Genomic DNA, 20,182 nt, shown 5'->3' with positions numbered 1-20,182 from the left:
TGAACTGAGATTGCACCACTGCATTCCAGCTGGCCAGTGAGATACCGTCTAAAAAAAAAAGAATCCAATACTGAATATGATAGGAAGACCACCAACAGATTTTAATATATTACATTATCAATTTTGAACAGTAATGTATCTAGTTATATGTTTAATACCACAGTGCCAGTTAATGATTAGTTTATTGTGAAAAAATATGTTCCCTTATTGCACTCTTCTTTCAGACTTTTCAAAATTACTTGGATTTTAGTTATCTTTCAGTTATATGCTTTTCCTGTTTTGATGTTTGTGCCTGTTACCCAATTTAGTAATAAAAATGTATCAAACATGGAAAAAATGGTGGGGATAAGGAAGGATATTTATTTAATGGTAAAAAATATTATCCCACCTTACTTATTTTTTATATGCCCATCTTCTGATGGCTTTTAAGCATGCTTAATTAGAAAATATTTTTAGTGAAAGAAGGAGATGGAAATTCTTACAATCTTTTTAGCATTTTGGGATGCATGTTTATGGTACTATTTCTAGATGTATATTTGGAATCTTTATTACTTCCTTCAGAAAGTTAATGAGGGCAGAGAGGATCCTTCTCCCTTCTCACTGGAAAATTCCAAACCTACACAAAACTAGAAAATAATAGTATAATGATCCTCCATGTGACTATTGGCTGGCTATGACAATGATGAACTAATGACCAATCATCTTTTCATCTGTAATCGTTCTTCCCACCTCCATACCTGCCACTAGGTTATTTTGAAGCTAATCCCAGATGTTGTATTTTCCCTTTTCTGATGAAGGATAATTAAGTGTCCAGCCATTCTGGTGCCATTACTTACTTAGTATAGAATCCAAAACTCCAACCACCCAGTAAATACTTAATTGAGTACTTATTCTGTGACATGTCTAGACTCATAGACTCAGCATATTTAAAACACAACATAAACTTGGAGAAATTCACATTAGGTACTAGCTAGTTACATAAAGCATGGTTTCTCACTTCTACTTATAACTTTCCAATTGCTTTCCATTGTATTACTCCAGCTTTATTACAAAAAAGAAAAGAAAAGAAAAAAAGAAAGAAAGGAAAAGCCCACAATAACCTGTTGGTCCTGCCCCCTTTGCCTTGCTGACTCATCTTCCACTCACAACATGGCTTACCCCACCCAACCACAGTGGCCTCCTGGCTGTTAGTGATTTCCTTTATGTTTATACCTCAAAATCTTTGTACTTAACATTCCGTTTGTAACACCTTTCCTTCAGATATTTGCAGAACATATTACCTTACCTCTTTAAAAATCTTCTCTGCCCTCATCTGCTTTCCAGCCTGTACATATTTGTCCATATTCACATTTTTCACTGGTATTTAAGGGGTGGGAATTTCCAGGATCCTCTTATTCTTCTCTGTATTAAGAATTAATATAGAATTTATTGGTGTGAAAATAATTTAGCCTTTTGAAAACATCAGTTTATATATATATCAATTATTTCCAAAAGAATGCTGAAATAATAGATAGTTATTGTAGTATTCTTTTCTTCTTGATATTACTGTCATCACAAGAATGTAGGTGTATGCTTTTGTGATCATTTGTGTTTTGTTCAAATGCCACCATGCTTCTTGGCTGTAGAACTATGATTTTGAAGAACTAGCAGCTAAAAGTTTTGACCGCTGCAGATCTTACACTTCAATATTATGTATGCCTCTGTTGGGTAATTCACTAAATTAGCATTTCTCCTCTTGTAGCAAGTTAAGATAAGCATTTTGTGAGTCTGTGTCTTTTAAAATCTTCCCCTAGATTATGCTTGTCTATTTTATTTGTTTCTATTTCACTAAGGTATAGTTTTTCAAAATACTACCTTGTTCTAGCAAAAGCTCAGTGAGGCTGGCATTCTCTTCACTGGTTGGGTAAGTGTATAACTCTTTACGGGAATGTATATTAAGAAATTTATATATTCACATCCTCTGTTTACATATGTAGGAATCTAGCTCAAGGAAATTTTTGTGTGTCGATGTGTATATGTGAATGTCTTTGGGTGGTGGAAATTATCAGGTTATATTCTGCTTCTCATTCTTTTCTATTTCTTCCATACCTCTTTAATGATCATCTTTTACTTTCTTACTTTTCTTCCTGCTTACCTCCCCTCTTTTTCCTTTGTTCCTCCCAGTACTTAATTGCTTGGTTTCCCTGAGTATTAAAATGGTAGGCCATGTGTGGTGGTTCATGCCTATAATCCCAGCACTCTGAGAGCCAAAGCCAGAGGATCACTTGAGGCCAGGAGTTTGAGAGCAACCTGGTCAACATTGTGAGATCCTGTCTCTGCAAAAAAGAAAATATTGGGCAGACATGGTGGCTCATGCCTGTAGTCTCAGCTACTTATTAGACTGAGGTGAGAAGATGGTTTGAGCCCTGAAGTTTAAGGTTACAGTGAGCTGTGATCATGCCACTGCACTCCAGCCTGGGTGATACAGCAAGATCCTATCTCTTAAGAAAAAAAAAAAAAGGTTAAATAAATATGTATGAGTTTGGGGGTTATATGGGAAATATCTATATCTTTAGGTCTACTTTGCTGTGAACCTAAAACTGCTGTAAAAAAAAAAAAAAAGAAAATAAATATTTTTAGAGATATGGAGACAGAGTGAGTAAGTGGTAGCTTCCAAAGAAGAGACTGAGACTTTGAGGAGATAATGTCTGGTTCATATTAGGAACTCAGTAAATGTTTTTGAATTATTTTATTGTTTTACTAAGCAAATGCTCCTATTTGAATTAAAAAGTAGGCTGTTTATAATTTGCCTATGTCATGCCACTTAAGAATCATGAAAACTACTCAGGTATCTAAGAAAAATGATGCATTTCTCTGGATAAATGAATTTTTTTCGGAACCGAAAGTGTTTTTCAATTAAATGTGCATTTTATGCCTAGCATTTATATGAAGCTGCTAAGTAAACTCTCTTAAAGAATCCTAATGTCATTCCCCCAATAAATAGATTTGTCACTGCTCTTCAGTGTACCTCTGCTATTAGCATGTACTTAGTTGTTTATTTCATTTATTGGAAGAAGATGTCATTACGAAATTCCTGTAAATATTTTTTAAAGTATCTTTTTCCTAAGAACTTTATTCTTACTTGTTCGATAATTATTCGAATTGCCTCTGTGCTTTAAAGTATTATATTTTATCTTATAAATTACCACAGTATCCAGAATGGTTGTGCCCACATCTGTGTGCTTTAAATCTATTTTCTTTCTCCTATAGTGGTTCCCCCTGGAAGTCCTGGGCCCATTACTCGACATGGGTCTTATGACAGTTTAGCTTCTGACCATAGTGGACAGGAAGATGAAGAATGGCTTTCCCAGGTAAAACTCTGAAATATTGGGATTATTAAAGTAACAGAAAACAGAAATTTACTGTCTGTTTTTTTTCTTTTCCTTAGAGGTAAGTGGGGACAATTAGTAACTCTTTGCTGGGTTATCAAGAATTAGTTGTCTTTCCATATTACAGATTACTCACAAATATTGCTGCTGGTGTACATATACATATTATACATATTTGTGTGTGTGTGTGTGTGTGTGTGTGTGTGTGTGTGTGTGTGTGTATATGTTAGCTTCCATACATGTGGCATAAAATTTGTGTATTTTTCACAGAATCTATTTAAAGCCTTAGGGCCTTGGAATGAATTAATTAACTAATTTTTGAGACAGAGTCTTGCTCTGTCACTCAGGCAGGAGTACAGTAACATTATCTTGGCTCCCTGCAACCTCCGCCTCCCAGGTTCAAGTGATTCTTATGCCTCGGCTTCTTGAGTAGCTGGGATTGCAGGCACGCACCAGCATGCCTGGCTGATTTTTGTATTTTTAGTAGAGATAGGGGTTCGCCATGTTGGCCAGGCTGGTCTTGAACTCCTGACTTCAAGTGATCCACCCACCTTGGCCTCCCAAAGTGCTGGGATTACTGGTGTGAGCCACCGTGCCCAGCCAAGAGGTTGGAATTTAAATGGGCTCTTTGGAACACATTTTCATCAGATTTAAAATAAAAGCTGACCTTGTTGAAATAGTGAAGCCACTCAACAATCTTTGGGATCTGTTTCGTGGAGCCAACATTTTCTAAAGGTTGAATTCATACTTCCATTATTATAAATACAACATTCCACTCTAGAAGTTCTGATGGTACATGCCTGGGTTTCCTTTCCTAAGCCCATGTAATGCTGCTTCTAGTGGTCTCTAAGCCAGCCATACAGCATTGCTGGGACTGCAGGCATGCATCACCATGCTGGCTGATTTTTTTTTTTTTAATCTAGAGACAGGATCTCCCTATGTTGCTTAGGCTGATCTTGAACTCCAGGGCTCAAGTGATCCTCTTACGTTGGCCTCTGAAAGTGCTGGGATTACAGGCATGAGCCACCATGCCTAGTCTCCAACAGCTTCAATTGACCATCCTTCCCCTTGCCAGGTGAAGCTGTCTTCATCTCAGAGGGCGTTGAAATAAAAGATACTTAGGCAAATTTCAAAATGATGGGATTACAAATGACTTCATTACAAATGCTGTTATGTCTGCCTCAAGTCTGACATCATTTTGTGAAGCTAATGATCTATCTCAGATTACCAATCTGGCAGCTTTTCATCGGACAGGTGTCTCAGAAAATGTGGAGGCCATTTGTAGTTTCATTTCTTTTTCAAGGAGTGTAGCCTAAAACCTAAATAAGTCTGGAAACTGGGAAATCAAATTGTGTCTAGGTAACATGTATTTATTTCATCACACCAAAAATATTCATAGGAAGTTCCTTGAAGGAGGTCGATTCTTCAGTTCATGGCATATGACAATCCGTCCTTCCTTAATGATAGGAAGATAAAGTAAACCCAAAATGCATGTGTTTTTTCCAAAATCAAAATTTTGTCCAAGGAATGCTGTCAGAGAAACCACTGTCCTTCACTTCATCTTTTCAGTTAGAGAAAGGAGTAATGTGTGCTATCAGTGTGAAAGCATATACAATATGTTTGTCCGGCACCCAACAGGAGAGTGAATAGGAACATCTGGCCATCGCCTCGGTGAAATTGCACAGGCATCTGTTTACCTCTCGGCTCTGTGACACTGATGGTTTTGAGCTTAAAATACACAGAATGCTTTATCTGTGGCCTAATTTACATTGCTGAATACAACTACTTGAATCAGAAATCACTATCCTCAATGTGAGCATTTTTCTCCCTGTGATTAGTGGGAATGTGAATATTGTTCCAAAGACCATGATGATTTTGCCCTTTTGGACTCACAAACACAGAGCTACACTCTGTGAACCTTTTCAGTTATGTTTTGTTAAGAATTAATCACCACAATCAGAGAAATGTGATTAAATATAAAAGAACTCAGGACAAAAATAAGGCACGTGGGAAGTTAATTACATAAAGTATTTGCAGAGGCATGGATGTAGCAATGACAAGACAGTTAAACTAGTTTGCATATTTAATCTCTCATTCGAGTTGCTTATTTGTAAAAAATCATGTTATACGTATATTTTCAGGCTTTTCCCAGTGTCTTCCACCCACTTCTTTGACTTTATAATGTCTAATAAAATATTGGGAACATTCCCTAACCCCTCCATTGAGTGTGAAATTCACAAAGTATTTTGGTATTTCTCTTTTGTAGCACATAAAATGCCTGTGTCAATATTTGTGGCAGTTGAGAAAACACACTAATTAATGATATTTGGAAGACAAATATCTAGTTTGAGAGAAAATTCATAATAATTTTTTTCATTTAAAAGTGGATTGGGGGAATATTAGGACAGTATAGTAAATATTATAATATTTTATTATGGAAAGAAAGTGGCTTTGGGCATTAAAATTATTTCAGACCTTTACTTTTCCTTAGATAGTTCAAGAACAGGTTCACGTTTGTCATGAGCTCGATCCTCAGTGAAGGAATTCCTTTTAATCTGTGGATTAATAGATGTAGTATTCAGTGCATGCCTACAACATGGTAAGTACAGTCTAGAGTAAATGGAAAGATATACCCTAGGGAGCTGACACTAGTTACATGAGGCAGGCAACTGGTTCTTTTACTTTCATATGATTTTTGTGTTGTATGTGATATGTGCATGAGGTGTGCATATGTGTCTGTGTATGTATATGTACACAAAATGTATTTTTTTTTGTTTATGTTGCTGAAAACCAGTAGAGGGATATTTTGATTGTCTACATCGTCTGTGATTATTATTACCTTTTAATTATGGGTATCCTATCCCTTTCCCACTTTAACTTGGGGTTCTTGAAGAATGTGGATATTGACAGGAAGAAAGGGGGATTGTGAAAGGCTCTCAAATTGAGATCATAATCCATTTAAATCATCATTGCTACTCTGTTCCAGGTTGAAATTGTAACACACACTGGACCCCACAGACGTCTGTGGATGGGTCCACAGTTCCAGTTCAAAACCATCCACCCCTCAGGCCAAACCACTGTCATCTCATCCAGTTCATCTGTGTTGCAGTCTCATGGTCCAAGTGACACGCCACAGCCTCTTTTGGATTTTGATACAGATGATCTTGATCTTAACAGTCTCAGGTAGGAAATGGGAACTAGGGAGTGATTTGAATGAAAGGAGTAATATGTTCATGTGAAATGAACATCATACATAATATTTACATTTCCCCTTTTGACACAGTATCATGTTGCAGTCCACATGTACTGTTGCATGTGATTTACTGTCATTACTTGGGATGGTATATAGGATATCATGTGGGATTACATTACATGAAATAAAAATTTGTTTTTCAGATTGTATTTTCCCTAAATCTAATACTCACGGGACTTTTCAAGTAATTCCACTTTTTGATGCTTTGCTCATATTTCTAACTGGTTGAAGTCTGATTATGTACTCTTTTCCTGATCTTTCTGAAGTTGGCATCACCTTTCAATTAAATTTCATCTGTGATTTTTATCTAATCCTATATCTTCCTTCTTTTCGATTATAAAAAGTTTTTGAATGGAAAAATGTTGGTATAAATCCAGTTATATACATATATTATTTTTATAATACATGTTCTCTTATCCTTACTTGTAGGAATCCTAGTACAGGTATACAAATTATGCTTTTTATTTTTAGCTTATTTTTTTATTGCTACTCAGTTTTGACTTGCAGTCTTAAGTTTGCTTAGCAGTTTAATTTGTTATATCAAGACTTGACACATTAGGGTACAACAGATAATGAAGGACTCAGTCTAATATAATATAATCTCCCTTTTCTTGTCTTCTCTTTAAAAAAAGTTCTGTAGTGTATTTTGAATGTAAAACACCCTCTGACACCTTTAAAAAAATAGTGGAAATATGTTTTTGTCGTCTTTTTGTCAGTAGCAATAATAAACTTTTATTACAAAATAAAAATTGCAAAGTTGGATTATGCCTGATATATCTGTTTAGAAAATATGACACATATTTATTGAGTACTATCAGGGACTCTACTAAGTGCCAGGAGATATTCCTAGAGTACGGCCAGTTGCCTACTTTGGTCTGAATTGCAACTCTTCATCTCATTCCCTAATCCTGTTCTTACCCCATTCTTCCTCATCTCTTTATTTTATTTATTTTTTATTCTATTTTATTTTATTTTTTGAGACAGGGTCTCTCTCTCTCACCCAGGCTGCAGTGCAGTGGTGTGATCTCTGCTCACTGCAACCTCTGCCTCCCAGGTGCAAGCAGTTCTCCTGCCTCACACTCCCAAAGAGCTGGGACTACAGGCATGTACCACCAGGCCCAGCTAATTTTTTGTATTTTTAGTAGAGATGGGGTTTCAGCATGTGGCCAGGCTGGTCTTAAACTCTTGACCTCAAGTGATCCTCCCGCCTCAGCATTCCAAAGTGCTGGGATTACAGGCATGAGTATTTTTTTTTTTTTTTTTTTTTTTGGTTTTTTTTTTAATTTTTTTTTTTTTTAATTTTTTATTGGATTATAGGTTTTGGGGTACATGAGCAGAGCATGCAAGACAGTTGCGTAGGTACACACATGGCAGTGTGCTTTGCTTTTCTTCTCCCCTTCACCCACATTTGGCATTTCTCCCCAGGCTATCCCTCCCCACCTCCCCCTCCCACTGGCCCTCCCCTTTTCCCCCCAATAGACCCCAGTGTTTAGTACTCCCCTTTCTGTGTCCATGAGTATTTTAATTTTTTTGAGACTGAGTCTTACTTTGTCATCCCAGGGTGGAGTGCCATGGTGCAATCTCAGTTCACTGCAACATCTTCCTCCTGGATTCAAGCAATTCTCCTACCTCAACCTCCCAAGTAACTGGGATTACAGGCACACACCACCATGCCTGGCTAATTTTTGTATTTTTCGTAGAGGTGGAATTTCACTATGTTGGCCAGGCTGGTCTTGAACTCGTGACCTCAGGTGATCTGCCTGCCTCTGCCTCCCAAAGTGCTGGGATTACAGGCATGAACCAAAGCGCCCAGCCTCATCTCTTGAAATGACTCTTGAAATCTCTCCTTTCACACATGCCACATCTACTTCTTTACCAACTTAGGTCATTTCTATTCAAAATACATCTAGAAACCTTCCACTCTTCTCCATTCCCAATGCCAGCACTCTAGCAATGTCTCACAGACCCCTAACTTGGTGTCTCTTTTTAAATTTTTGCTTTCCCCTGACTGATATATCTTCTTAAAGAAGGATTCATAAAGTTGAATGCATCTACTTTCAATATCTCGTTTAGTGTTTTTCATTTGTTTAGTCTGCTCTGTGTTTTGTTTCTTTTTTCTCTACATTTTTTGTTCCAGCATAATTCCTCCAGCTTTCTAAAGATGACATTTTTTGACCAAGATGTCAGGTAATAATGACAGAATACAGTGAGAGTGTAAGACCAGTTTTCAGTAGTGCTAATGTAAAAATACGGTTTAGATTAGGACCTCAAGCCATGGTCAGGTAGTCAATTCTTTTCAGTCCTCAACTTAGTGATTCAGTGTACTCTGTTCAGAGTACAATAGTCATTTGGTTATTTAAATGTTAATAATAAAGCATTTAAAATAACTAACCAGTTTATTCTCTTTACAACTAGGTAACACATTTAGTTTCTTTGCAAAATCATGCACAAAACACTGTCTCATTTTTTTCTAGTGAGTGACTAGTTGCTACTGTAAAGCTATGCTTTTTCTTAGGAGGTCTCTGCCCCATTGTTTTGTGGCCTCCTTTAGCTTTCTTTGTTACTCTTTTCCTCAGATACAGTTCTTCTATTAAGATCTTTCTAACTCCCTTCTTTTAAAAGTAGATATAGTGCCAGGCGCCATGGCTCATGCCTGTAATCCAGCACTTTGGAAGGCTGAGGCAGGCGGATCACAGGGTCAGGAGATTAAGACCATCCTGAGACCATCCTGGACAACATGGTGAAACCCTGTCTCTACTAAAATACAAAAAATTAGCCTGGTGTGGTGGCACACACCTGTAGTCCCAGCTACCTGGGAGACTGAGGCAAGAGAATCACTTGAACCCAGGAGGCAGAGGTTGCAGTGAGCCGAGGTTGTGCTACTGCACTCCAGCCTGGCAACAGAGAGAGACTCCATTTAAAAAAAAAAAAAAAAAGTAGATGTAGCTACGTTTTTCAGAATCCTTAAGAATTTTCCTCAGAGACTTTCCCTTTGTTAATAACACTAAATAACTCCCTCAATTTAAAAAAAAATCTAAATGACTTTAAATTGTTTATGTTTGATTAGAATATTGTCCTGTTTACTGGATGCATATAACTTTAGAAACCTTTATATTGAGCGGCAGGTTCATAAATTTCTATTAATTTCATGTGTAATTTATATTTTAAATTTTCAGCGGATAAGCTCGGTTGGGACCTTGGCTAAGACCCTACAGCACAGTTTTTATGGAAAATTTAGATTTAACTTTCATCAATTTTAAGTCCTTTTTAGTACCACCATTTCTCACCCAGCATCCAATTAGAAATCCAACTATTGAAATTCTCCTCATTCTCATTTATAATTGCTCTAGCCCAGCTCCATGTTTCTATTTTCACCTTCTGGTACTAGATCATCTATACTTCTCTCCTTTGTTTTTTTTTTCCTCCTCACAAGAAACACATGCATTCAAACTAGTTTCATAACTAGTCTACAATTCATACTTGACATTTCAGCCTTCTGTCATTTGTCCCATGTTTCTTATCAACTTTTCATCTTCCCCCAATACCCTTTATGAACTCTACACTTCAATCATATTATGTACTTGAAGATGACCTGACTTTATCATATTGAGTCACTGATCTACATTTCTGCATGTTGCAGTCCTGTGAGTAAAGGCCAATTCTTGCTCCTCTTCATTATGCATATACTATTCCTATATACAGACCTAATTCCTGTTTGAGCTCTACAAGGTCTCTATCTGATGTGGACCCTTAATGTATTCCCCCGTCTCCTCAATCTGAGCTTTTATTATTTATGTAATTCATATTTACACTTCAGTTTTATTTTGCATTGTCATGAATTTCATGTGCTGTGTCATGCGTATAGACATTGGTCGGGGTTTTGTTTTGTTTCGGCTTTTTCCCATAGTAATTCTGACATACAGTTAATATTCAGTAAATACTTACTGTATGAATGAATTACCAGAAATGCATGCATATATTGTTGTAATACGTTTTTGTTTTTCTAAGTTGTCTGGGACTTTCAGATCTTTTAATCTTCCAGATATCTTTATGTTGATAAGATTTATTCTAATGCAGCTAGAAAGAGACACTTAGCATTTACGTGTTTATTATTCTTTTTTTTTTTTTGAGATGGAGTCTCACTCTCTTGCCCAAGCTGGAGTGCAATTACCCAATCTTAGCTCATTGCAACCTCTGCTTCCCAGGTTCAAGTGATTTTCCTGCCTCAGCCTCCCAAGTAGCTGGAACTACAGGCGCGTGTCACCACGCATGACTAATTTTTTTGTATTTTTAGTAGAGACAGGATTTTACCATGTGAGCCAGGATGAATGTTTATTATACTTTAAATTGTATGTAGTAATTTGCACATTACTGAGATTCTCATTGATTCTTATATGCTAGTTGGTAATTTTATAAAGGTAGCTCAGTTAGTAGTGACCCTAGCTAGCTCCTCCTCCCCCAGCCAAAGTACACCTTTGTTATCCTATGCTTCCTGTCAGATGTAAAGTATCTTTCATTAAGGATTTTGAATTATAAATTTTGGATAACAAAATTTGGATTTTATAATCCAAATTTTGAATTACATATTGCTACCTTTTATAGAACACATTAATAGCTATGATGCTATTCATGAATTTCAGGATTCTCAAAACTCTTTGTGTGTGTCCCTTGGAAATGCCAAATTGTATCCCTTTAAATTAATGTTAGCTTTTCAGTCCCTTCCTTAAAATCTGTGGAATAACACACACAGATAAGTTAGAAGGGGTCTGGAGTGTAGAGAATGTTTGTAGTACTTTATCCTTGTGCAGCAATTAGGGACTACAGCTCCCCTGTTTGTCTTGTTTTAGGATGGATGGTTCTTTAATGGATTCCTGATTTAAGGTCTTTTGTATCAAGTGACAGTTTTGATGCCAGTAACATATATGAATTAAATTAAATTGCATTGCAGGATCCAGCCAGTCCGCTCTGACCCAGTCAGCATGCCAGGGTCATCCCGTCCAGTCTCTGATCGAAGGGGAGTTTCCACAATGCTTGATGCTGCCTCAGGTAGAAAACCATCTCTCATATGTTTATTGGGCAGTCCTGTGCTTTTTAACTAATTTTCTCGCACAATTTAGAGGATGACATTTATTTGCTTTCTTCTTTATTTTTTTGTTTTGTGGTGTGTATACATTTTAATGCAGTACTGTGCCTATATTTGTTGCTGAATAATGCCATGCTTTTAAGCATTCCTAAGGTTGGTGAAAGATGCAGTGGAGTTGGCACTTGATTAAATGTAATGAACATAGTATTGAAGGCTACAGGGTTGATGACTATTTTGCCTTTGATCACTGAAATGTGGAGAAGCAACCTGGACAGAGAATGTAAATACAATATATGGATTCAATTTACTCAACCTGTTGAGTATCAAAGTGCCTAATCTGTGGAAGTAGAGACAGTCCAAGTGCTATAGCTTAAATGATTTTATTATCAGAAGCATGAATTTTAGAAATTCATTAACTTAACTCTAGTCAATCACAGTTATTAATTTTTTATCCTTGGAAACAAGCTATGAATATGTATTATTAGTACAGCGGAGGAGATCTTTGCCTTTGTAGGTGATAGTTGCTCCATTAGTATTATAAAACTGTTTTCCGCCAGGCCTGCTAAATAGAACTGTCTGTAGTGATATATTTTCTCATCTCTGAGTCAAGTGATAAAATAAGGACAGTGATGCCCTGCTTTCAAGTCCAGCTGGGGAGCATCTGAAGACAGTGCACAGCAGGATTTTGTCCAAAAATTCTCTCTCAAGTAGAATTATTAAATACTCGGCATTAGTCAAACAGTTGAGTAAGAGAGGATTTTAATCTATGGCAATTTCAAAATCCCTAGAGACTGCTGATTTGATTGAGGCTTAAACTGTGAAAGAAAATGGAAACAAATATAAAACTGATTTGTGAAGGTCACTTTAAAATGACCAAAGTTTCTGTCTGTGGATACATTTTTAAGTTTCAAAGCTAATGGGTTTTATACATATTCTTAACTTTCTGATTTTTTGGTTAGTGTATTGCACCCTGCATCTTACTGAGTTGCCCCGTCTAGGGGTATGCCTTCATTTTTAATGTAGACTATTACTTTAAAGGACTTATACTTGTTCCTAACGCTTAAACTTAGCAACTATGGTTGTCCCCTGGAAATGAGCATGGAAATTTGTAGAGTCTCTGTCATTGCTTCCCTGTGTTGACTGAGATATTGAGATAGGAACTTAAACAATAGATCTTTCTTATAGTCACATTCTGAGAATGCTAAGAGATGTGCTCATTTGGAATGATCATTTACAATTGTGAATCCTGGAAATATTACAGATTTTAACCTGAAGTATTTTATTCAAGATTACAAGAGTAGGTCTTGATTGGGCTTTTTAAACCTTCTTAAACTACCAGATTGGTGATGTTTTATGGTCAATTGACTAGCCACTAGGAACACAGGCTGCCAAAGCAGTTACCTTGTGTTATTAAAAGTGAACATATTCAATACTATATTCTGAGGTAACACTCATTTTCTTTTCCTTTTTTTTTCCAACGTCCTGGTTGGAGTGCAGTGGCGCAATCTCAGCTCACTGCAACCTCCATTTCCCGGGTTCAAGCAATTCTCCTGTCCCAACCTCCAGAGTAGCTGGGCCAGGCGCCTGCCACCATGCCCGGCTAATTTTTGTATTTTTAGTAGAGACGGGTTTTCCACCTTCTTGGTCAGGCTGGTCTCGAATTCCTGACCTGATCTTCCTGCCTCAGCCTCCCAAAGTGCTGGGATTACATGTGTGACCCACCGTGCCTAGCCAACACTCCGTATTTATGATGTAGCAATCTTAGCTGTATATAAAGTCATCTCATGCAACATGGGAGGAGCTTCAATGAACTTTATTTAAATCCTTTTTCAGGAAGAGTTTTTAAGTTGATTTTCGAATCAGGAATTAGAGGCTACATGTAAATAATCTGACTTGTAAGTAGTCCTAAGATTACTTAATTTGCATCAGAGATATACTCTATGAGTTTGCAGAATATCGTTCTATCGCATTGAACCTCTCTGCCTGAAAGTACCAATCTTTTGAGTAGGAAAGAACTTCTTGATGGCTAAGCTTTATTATTATATTTCTAAGCTTATTTTCATTTCAGGAAGCCATGGTACCTTTCTGAAAGACAGCCAAAACAGTGAAACATATGGGCTGCTTTCTTTAACTTTGAGCTAAAGAAGCCCCATAGATAAAGAATTGGACTTTTAGGAGTAATTCTCTCTTCAGCTACCTTCAAGGTTCGGATCCCTTTTGAAAGAAAAATGTATATTAACACATTTTTTGAGTGAATAATGTTTTGTTGTAGAATGTTCATCCACTTTAATAGGACCAACAGTTTAACAGAATTACTTTCTATGTCTGTGGAAAACAACATCTAGGCTAACAAAAATCAAGGTAACAAGTCTAACAAGATTGTGTCTAAATGATTTGAGTTCTTTATGGAAACAAATTTTTTTTTCTTTTATTGCATTTTAGGTTTTGGGGTACATGTGCAGAACATGCAAGATAGTTGCATAGGTACACACATGGCAATGTGTTTTGCTGCCTTACTCCCCTTCACCCACATTGGGCATTTCTCCCCATGCTATCCCTCCCCAGCTCCCCGCTGCTGCTGTCCCTCCCCTATTCCCCCCAATAGACCCCAGTATGTAGTACTCCCTTCCCTGTGTCCATGTGTTCTCATTGTTCATCACCCGCCTATGAGTGAGAATATGCCGTATTTCATTTTCTGTTCTTGTGTCAGTTTGCTGAGAATGATGTTCTCCAGATTCATCCATGTCCCTACAAACGACACAAACTCATCATTTCTGATTGCTGCATAATATTCCATGGTGTATATGTGCCACATTTTCCCAGTCTAGTCTATCATTGATGGGCATTTGGGTTGGTTCCAGGTCTTCGCTATTGTAAACAGTGCTGCAATGAACATTCGTATGCATGTGTCCTTATAGTAGAACGATTTATAGTCCTTTGGATATATACCCAGTAATGGGATTGCTGGGTCAAATGGAATTTCTAGTTCTAGGTCCTTGAGGAATCGCCACACAGTCTTCCACAATGGTTGAACTAATTTACACTCCCACCAACAGTGTAAAAGTGTTCCTATTTCTCCACATCCTCTCCAGCATCTGTTGTCTCCAGATTTTTTAATGATTGCCATTCTAACTGGCGTGAGATGGTATCTCAATGTGGTTTTGATTTGCATCTCTCTAATAACCAGTGATGATGAGCATTTTCTCATATGTTTGTTAGCCTCATGTATGTCTTCTTTTGTAAAGTGTCTGTTCATATCCTTTGCCCATTTTTGAATGGGCTTGTTTTTTTCTTGTAAATCTGTTTGAATTCTTTGTAAATTCTGGATATCAGCCCTTTGTCAGATGGGTAAACTGCTAAAATTATTTCCCATTCTGTTGGTTGCCGATTCACTCTAGTGACTGTTTCTTTTGCCGTGCAAAAGCTGTGGAGTTCGATTAGGTTCCATTTGTCTATTTTGGCTTTTGTTGCCAATGCTTTTGGTGTTTTGTTCATGAAGTCCTTGCCTACTCCTATGTCCTGGATAGTTTTGCCTAGATTTCCTTCTAGGGTTTTTATGGTGCCAGGTCTTATGTTTAAGTCTTTAATCCATCTGGAGTTAATTTTAGTGTAAGGTGTCAGGAAGGGGTCCAGTTTCTGCTTTCTGCACATGGTTAGCCAGTTTTCTCAACAGCATTTATTAAACAGGGAGTCCTTTCCCCATTGCTTGTTTTTGTCAGGTTTATCAAAGATTGTATGGTTGTAGATATGCTGTGTTGCCTCCGATGCCTCTGTTCTATATCTCTGTTTTGGTACCAGTACCATGCTGTTTTGATTACTGTAGCCTTGTAGTATAGTTTGAAATCCGGTAGTGTGATGCCTCCTGCTGTGTTCTTTTTGCTTAGAATTGACTTGGCTATGTGGGCTCTCTTTTGGTTCCATACGAAATTCAAGGTGGATTTTTCCAGTTCTGTGAAGAAAGTCAATGGTAGCTTGACGGGGATAGCGTTGATTCTGTAAATTACTTTGGGCAGTATAGCCATTTTCACGATATTGATTCTTCCTAACCATGAACATGGAATGTTTCTCCATCTGTTTGTGTCCTCTCTTATTTCGTTGAGCAGTGGTTTGTAGTTTTCCTTGAAGAGAATCCCCTAAGTTGTATTCCTAGGTATTTTATTCTCTTTGTAGCAATTGTGAACGCCAGTTTGTTCTTAATTTGGCTCTCTTTAAGTCTGTTATTGGTGTAGAGGAATGATTGTGATTTTTGCACATTGATTTTATATCCTGAGACTTTGCTGAAGTTGCTTATCAGTTTCAGGAGTTTTGGGGCTGAGGCGATGGGGTCGTCTAGGTATACTATCATGTCATCTGCAAATAGTGACAATTTGGCTTCCACCTTTCCTATTTGAATACCCTTTATTTCTTTTTCTTGCCTGCTTGTTCTGGCTAGAACTTCCAGTACTATATTGAATAGGAGTGGTGAGAGAGGGCATCCTTGTGTAGTGCCAGATTTCAAAGGGAATGCTTCCAGTTTTTTCCCATTAAGTATGATATTGGCTGTTGGTTTGTCGTAAATAGCTTTTATTATTTTGAGATACGTTCCGTCAATACTGAGTTTTTTGAGGGTTTTTAGCATAAAGGGCTGTTGAATTTTGTCAAAGGCCTTCTCTGCATCAATTGAGATAATCATGTGGTTTTTGTTTTTGGTTCTGTTTATGTGGTGAATTACGTTTATAGACTTGCGTATGTTGAACCAGCCTTGCATCCCCGGGATGAATCCTACTTGATCATGATGGATAAGCTTTTTGATGTGCTGTTGCAATCGGCTTGCCAGTATTTTATTGAAGATTATTGCGTCTATGTTCATCATGGATATTGGCCTGAAGTTTTCTTTTCTTGTTGAGTCTCTGCCAGGTTTTGGTATCAGGATGATGTTGGTCTCATAAGGTGAATTAGGAAGAATTCCCTCTTTTTGGATTATTTGGAATAGTTTCAGAAGGAATGGTACCAGCTCCTCTTTGTGTGTCTGGTAGAATTCAGCTGTGAACCTATCTGGACCTGGGCTTTTTAGTGTGTGGTAGGCTCTTAATTGCTGCCTCAACTTCAGACCTTGTTATTGGTCTATTCATAGTTTCGGCTTCCTCCTGGTTTAGGCTTGGGAGGACACAAGTGTCCAGGAATTTATCCATTTCTTCCAGGTTTACTAGTTTATGTGCATAGAGTTGTTTGTAATATTCTCTGATGATGGTTTGAATTTCTGTGGAATCTGTGGTGATTTCCCCTTTATCATTTTTTATTGCATCTATTTGGTTGTTCTCTCTTTTCTTTTTTATCAGTCTGGCTAGTGGTCTATTTTGTCAATCTTTTCAAAAAACCAGCCCTTGGATTTATTGATTTTTTGAAGGGTTTTTCGTGTCTCTATCTCCTTCCGTTCTGCTCTGATATTAGTTATTTCTTGTCTTCTGCTAGGTTTTGAGTATTTTTTCATCTTCCTCCTCTAGCTCTTTCAATTTTGATGATAGGGTGTCAATTTTGGATCTCTACTCTCTTCTCATATGGGCACTTATTGCTATATATTTTCCTCTAGAGACTGCTTTAAATGTGTCCTAGAGATTCTGGTATGTTGTGTCTTCGTTCTCGTTGGTTTTAAAAAACTTTTTTATTTCTGCCTTCATTTCATTGTTTATCCAGTCAACATTCAAGAGCCAGTTGTTCAGTTTCCATGAAGCTGTGCGGTTCCGAGTTGGTTTCTGAATTCTGAGTTCTAACTTGATTGCACTATGGTCTGAGAGACTGTTTGTTATGATTTCAGTTGTTTTGCCTTTGCTGAGGAGTGCTTTACTTCCAATTATGTGGTCAATTTTAGAGTAGGTGTGATGTGGTGCTGAGAAGAATGTATATTCTGTGGATTTGGGGTGGAGAGTTCTGTAAATGTCTACCAGGTTTGCTTGTTCCAGGTCTGAGTTCAAGCCCTGGATATCCTTGTTAATTTTCTGTCTGGTTGATCTGTCTATTATTGACAGTGGAATGTTAAAGTCTCCCACTATTATTGTGTGGGAGTCTAAGTCTCTTTGTAAGTCGTTAAGAACTTGCCTTATATATCTGGGTGCTCCTTTATTGGGTCTATATATATTTAGGATCGTTAGCTCTTCTTGTTGTATCGATCCTTTTACCATTGTGTAATGACCTTCTTTGTCTCTTTTGATCTTTGTTGCTTTCAAGTCTATTTTATCAGAGATGAGAATTGCAACTCCTGCTTTTTTTTGCTCTCCATTTGCTTGGTAATCTTCCTCCATCCCTTTATTTTGAGCCTTTGTGTATCCTTGCATGTGAGATGGGTTTCCTGGATACAGCACACCGATGGGTTTTGGCTTTTTATCCAATTTGCCAGTCTGTGTCTTTTGATTGGTGAATTTAGCCCATTTACATTTAGGATTAATATTGTTATGTGTGAATTTGATCCTGCCATTTTGTTGCTAGCTGGCTGTTTTGCCCGTTAGTTGATGCAGATTCTTCATTTTGTTGAAGCTTTTTACCATTTGGTATGTTTTTGGAATGGCTGGTACTGGTTGTTCCTTTCTACGTATAGTGCCTCTTTCAGGAGCTCTTGTAAAGCAGGCCTGGTGGTGACAAAATCTCTGATTACTTGCTTGTTTGCAAAGGATTTTATTTTTCCTTCACTTATGAAGCTCAGTTTGGCTGGATATGAAATTCTGGGTTGAAAGTTCTTTTCTTTAAGGATGTTGAATATTGGCCCCCACTCTCTTCTGGTTTGTAGAGTTTCTGCCAAGAGATCTGCTGTGAGTCTGATAGGCTTCCCTTTGTGGGTGACCCGACCTTTCTCTCTGGCTGCCCTTAGCATTTTCTCCTTCATTTCAACTCTGGTGAATCTGACGATTATGTGCCTTGGGGTTGCTCTTCTTGTGGAATATCTTTGTGGTGTTCTCTATAGTTCCTGGACTTGCATATTGGCCTGCCTTGCTAGGTTGGGGGGAAACAAATTTATGGGAAAATTTTGTTGTAGATTCTTCTGTTAAAAAGAGGCTAATACATTTTTATAATTGCTCCTGAACCAGGAATTGTGCCTCTGATTATGATTCATGCATTGAGTCAGCTGCACATTGGGAAGATCCTTATCTGGAGGTTTCATTGCCTGTTACTTAGAGATATGACCAGGGGACACATCTTCTATTGGTCTTCATTTCTTTGTATTATCTTCAAGCAGTTTATATGACTTCATGTATTGGCTTTTAAATTATTCCTATGGCACATGTTACACTTAAGCCTCTGTTTTAGTGACAGCTGTTGCTCTGTCTAACCTTGTGGTGGTATCATTATTTTTCATGTACTTACTTTTTTCACAGATGTAGAATTTAATGTGATATAATTAAATCCTTTGACAATTATAACAGTTTTTAAAGTGAAAATATTTTATTTAAATCTTGGGTCTGCAGTTTATTTTTTAGATATCTATATTAATCTAACAGTGTTATTCCATCAAAACTAAAAGAGATGAGCAGAGTGTTCCACTTTTACCATGTAATGTTTTTTTTCACAATTTTTTAATCATCTGGTAATCTCTGGTTTACTCTTTTGCAAAGAAACACATTGCGTAAGATACATATTTTTAAATTATTAACCTTGGTGATTTATACACAGGTTGAATTCTATGCCTTTAGACACCTATGAACTGGTGTCTTAATGTCTCTCTATAAAATACATATAGAGTAGTTTCAATTTTCAGCAGTTCAATAACTGCTTGATGAATAGATGTTATTCCCATCACATCTGTTTAATCTTGTCTTTGGTGATTCAAACAGCACCATCCCGGCAGGGCGCAGTGGCTCATGCCTAGAATCCCAGCACTTTGGGAGGCCAAGGGGAATGAATCACTAGAGATTAGGAGTTTGAGACCAGCCTGGCCAACATGGTGAAACCCTGTCTCTACTAAAAATAAAAAAATTAGCTGGGCATAGTTTCATGTGCCTGTAATCCCAGCTACTCAGAAGGCTGAGACACGAGAATCGCTTGAACCCAGGAGGTGGAGTGCAGTGAGCTGAGATTGTGCCAGTGCACTCCAGCCTGGGCAACAGAGCAAGACTCTGTCTCAAAAAGACAAAAGAAAACAAAACCATCCTACCTAAAATTTCGTTGTCGGGGGGAGGAAGTTAAATAATTGTAAGATGTTCCCTTCTTGGCTGAGGAGATCATTCTGGAAATGGACACATTATAAGATTTTTAACCTAGGACACAGGCTAGCCAGAACAAATGGATTTGAGGCAGTTGCTCACTTTTTCCCATGACCAGCTAATGAACAACAGTGTCTGTGAATCACTGATAGTATTTCTCACTAAAGCACTGCATCAATTTATTCATTTTTTTTGTATGTTCATTTTGGCTAGATAGCTAAGAATTTCTTGCCATCGTTTGTAACTTATAACATGTGCCCTTCTTTTGATGAACTTGTAGGACCTCTAAAGAGAAAGAAAAATAGCT

The 20,182-nt window shown here is 37.4% G+C and overlaps 1 protein-coding gene across 19 annotated transcripts in view; it reads left to right on the top strand.

The window, feature by feature from the left end:
- The window catches only part of BCAS3 (BCAS3 microtubule associated cell migration factor), a 754,554-nt gene that overhangs the window by 435,654 nt on the left and 298,718 nt on the right, over positions 1–20,182 (top strand). For all 19 annotated transcript variants that reach the window (XM_078373699.1, XM_078373700.1, XM_078373696.1 and 16 more), the window contains 3 exons: positions 3,250–3,350; positions 6,355–6,551; positions 11,570–11,667. In XM_078373699.1, coding sequence (XP_078229825.1) covers positions 3,250–3,350; positions 6,355–6,551; positions 11,570–11,667 — 396 coding nt within the window. The remainder of the gene's footprint in view (positions 1–3,249; positions 3,351–6,354; positions 6,552–11,569; positions 11,668–20,182) is intronic.

The sequence above is a fragment of the Callithrix jacchus genome, chromosome 5 (genome assembly GCF_049354715.1).
Source record: "Callithrix jacchus isolate 240 chromosome 5, calJac240_pri, whole genome shotgun sequence".
NCBI classification, from domain to species: Eukaryota; Metazoa; Chordata; class Mammalia; order Primates; family Cebidae; genus Callithrix; species Callithrix jacchus.
Note: the sequence above shows the minus strand (reverse complement) of the source record. Positions and strands in the feature narration are given on the sequence as shown.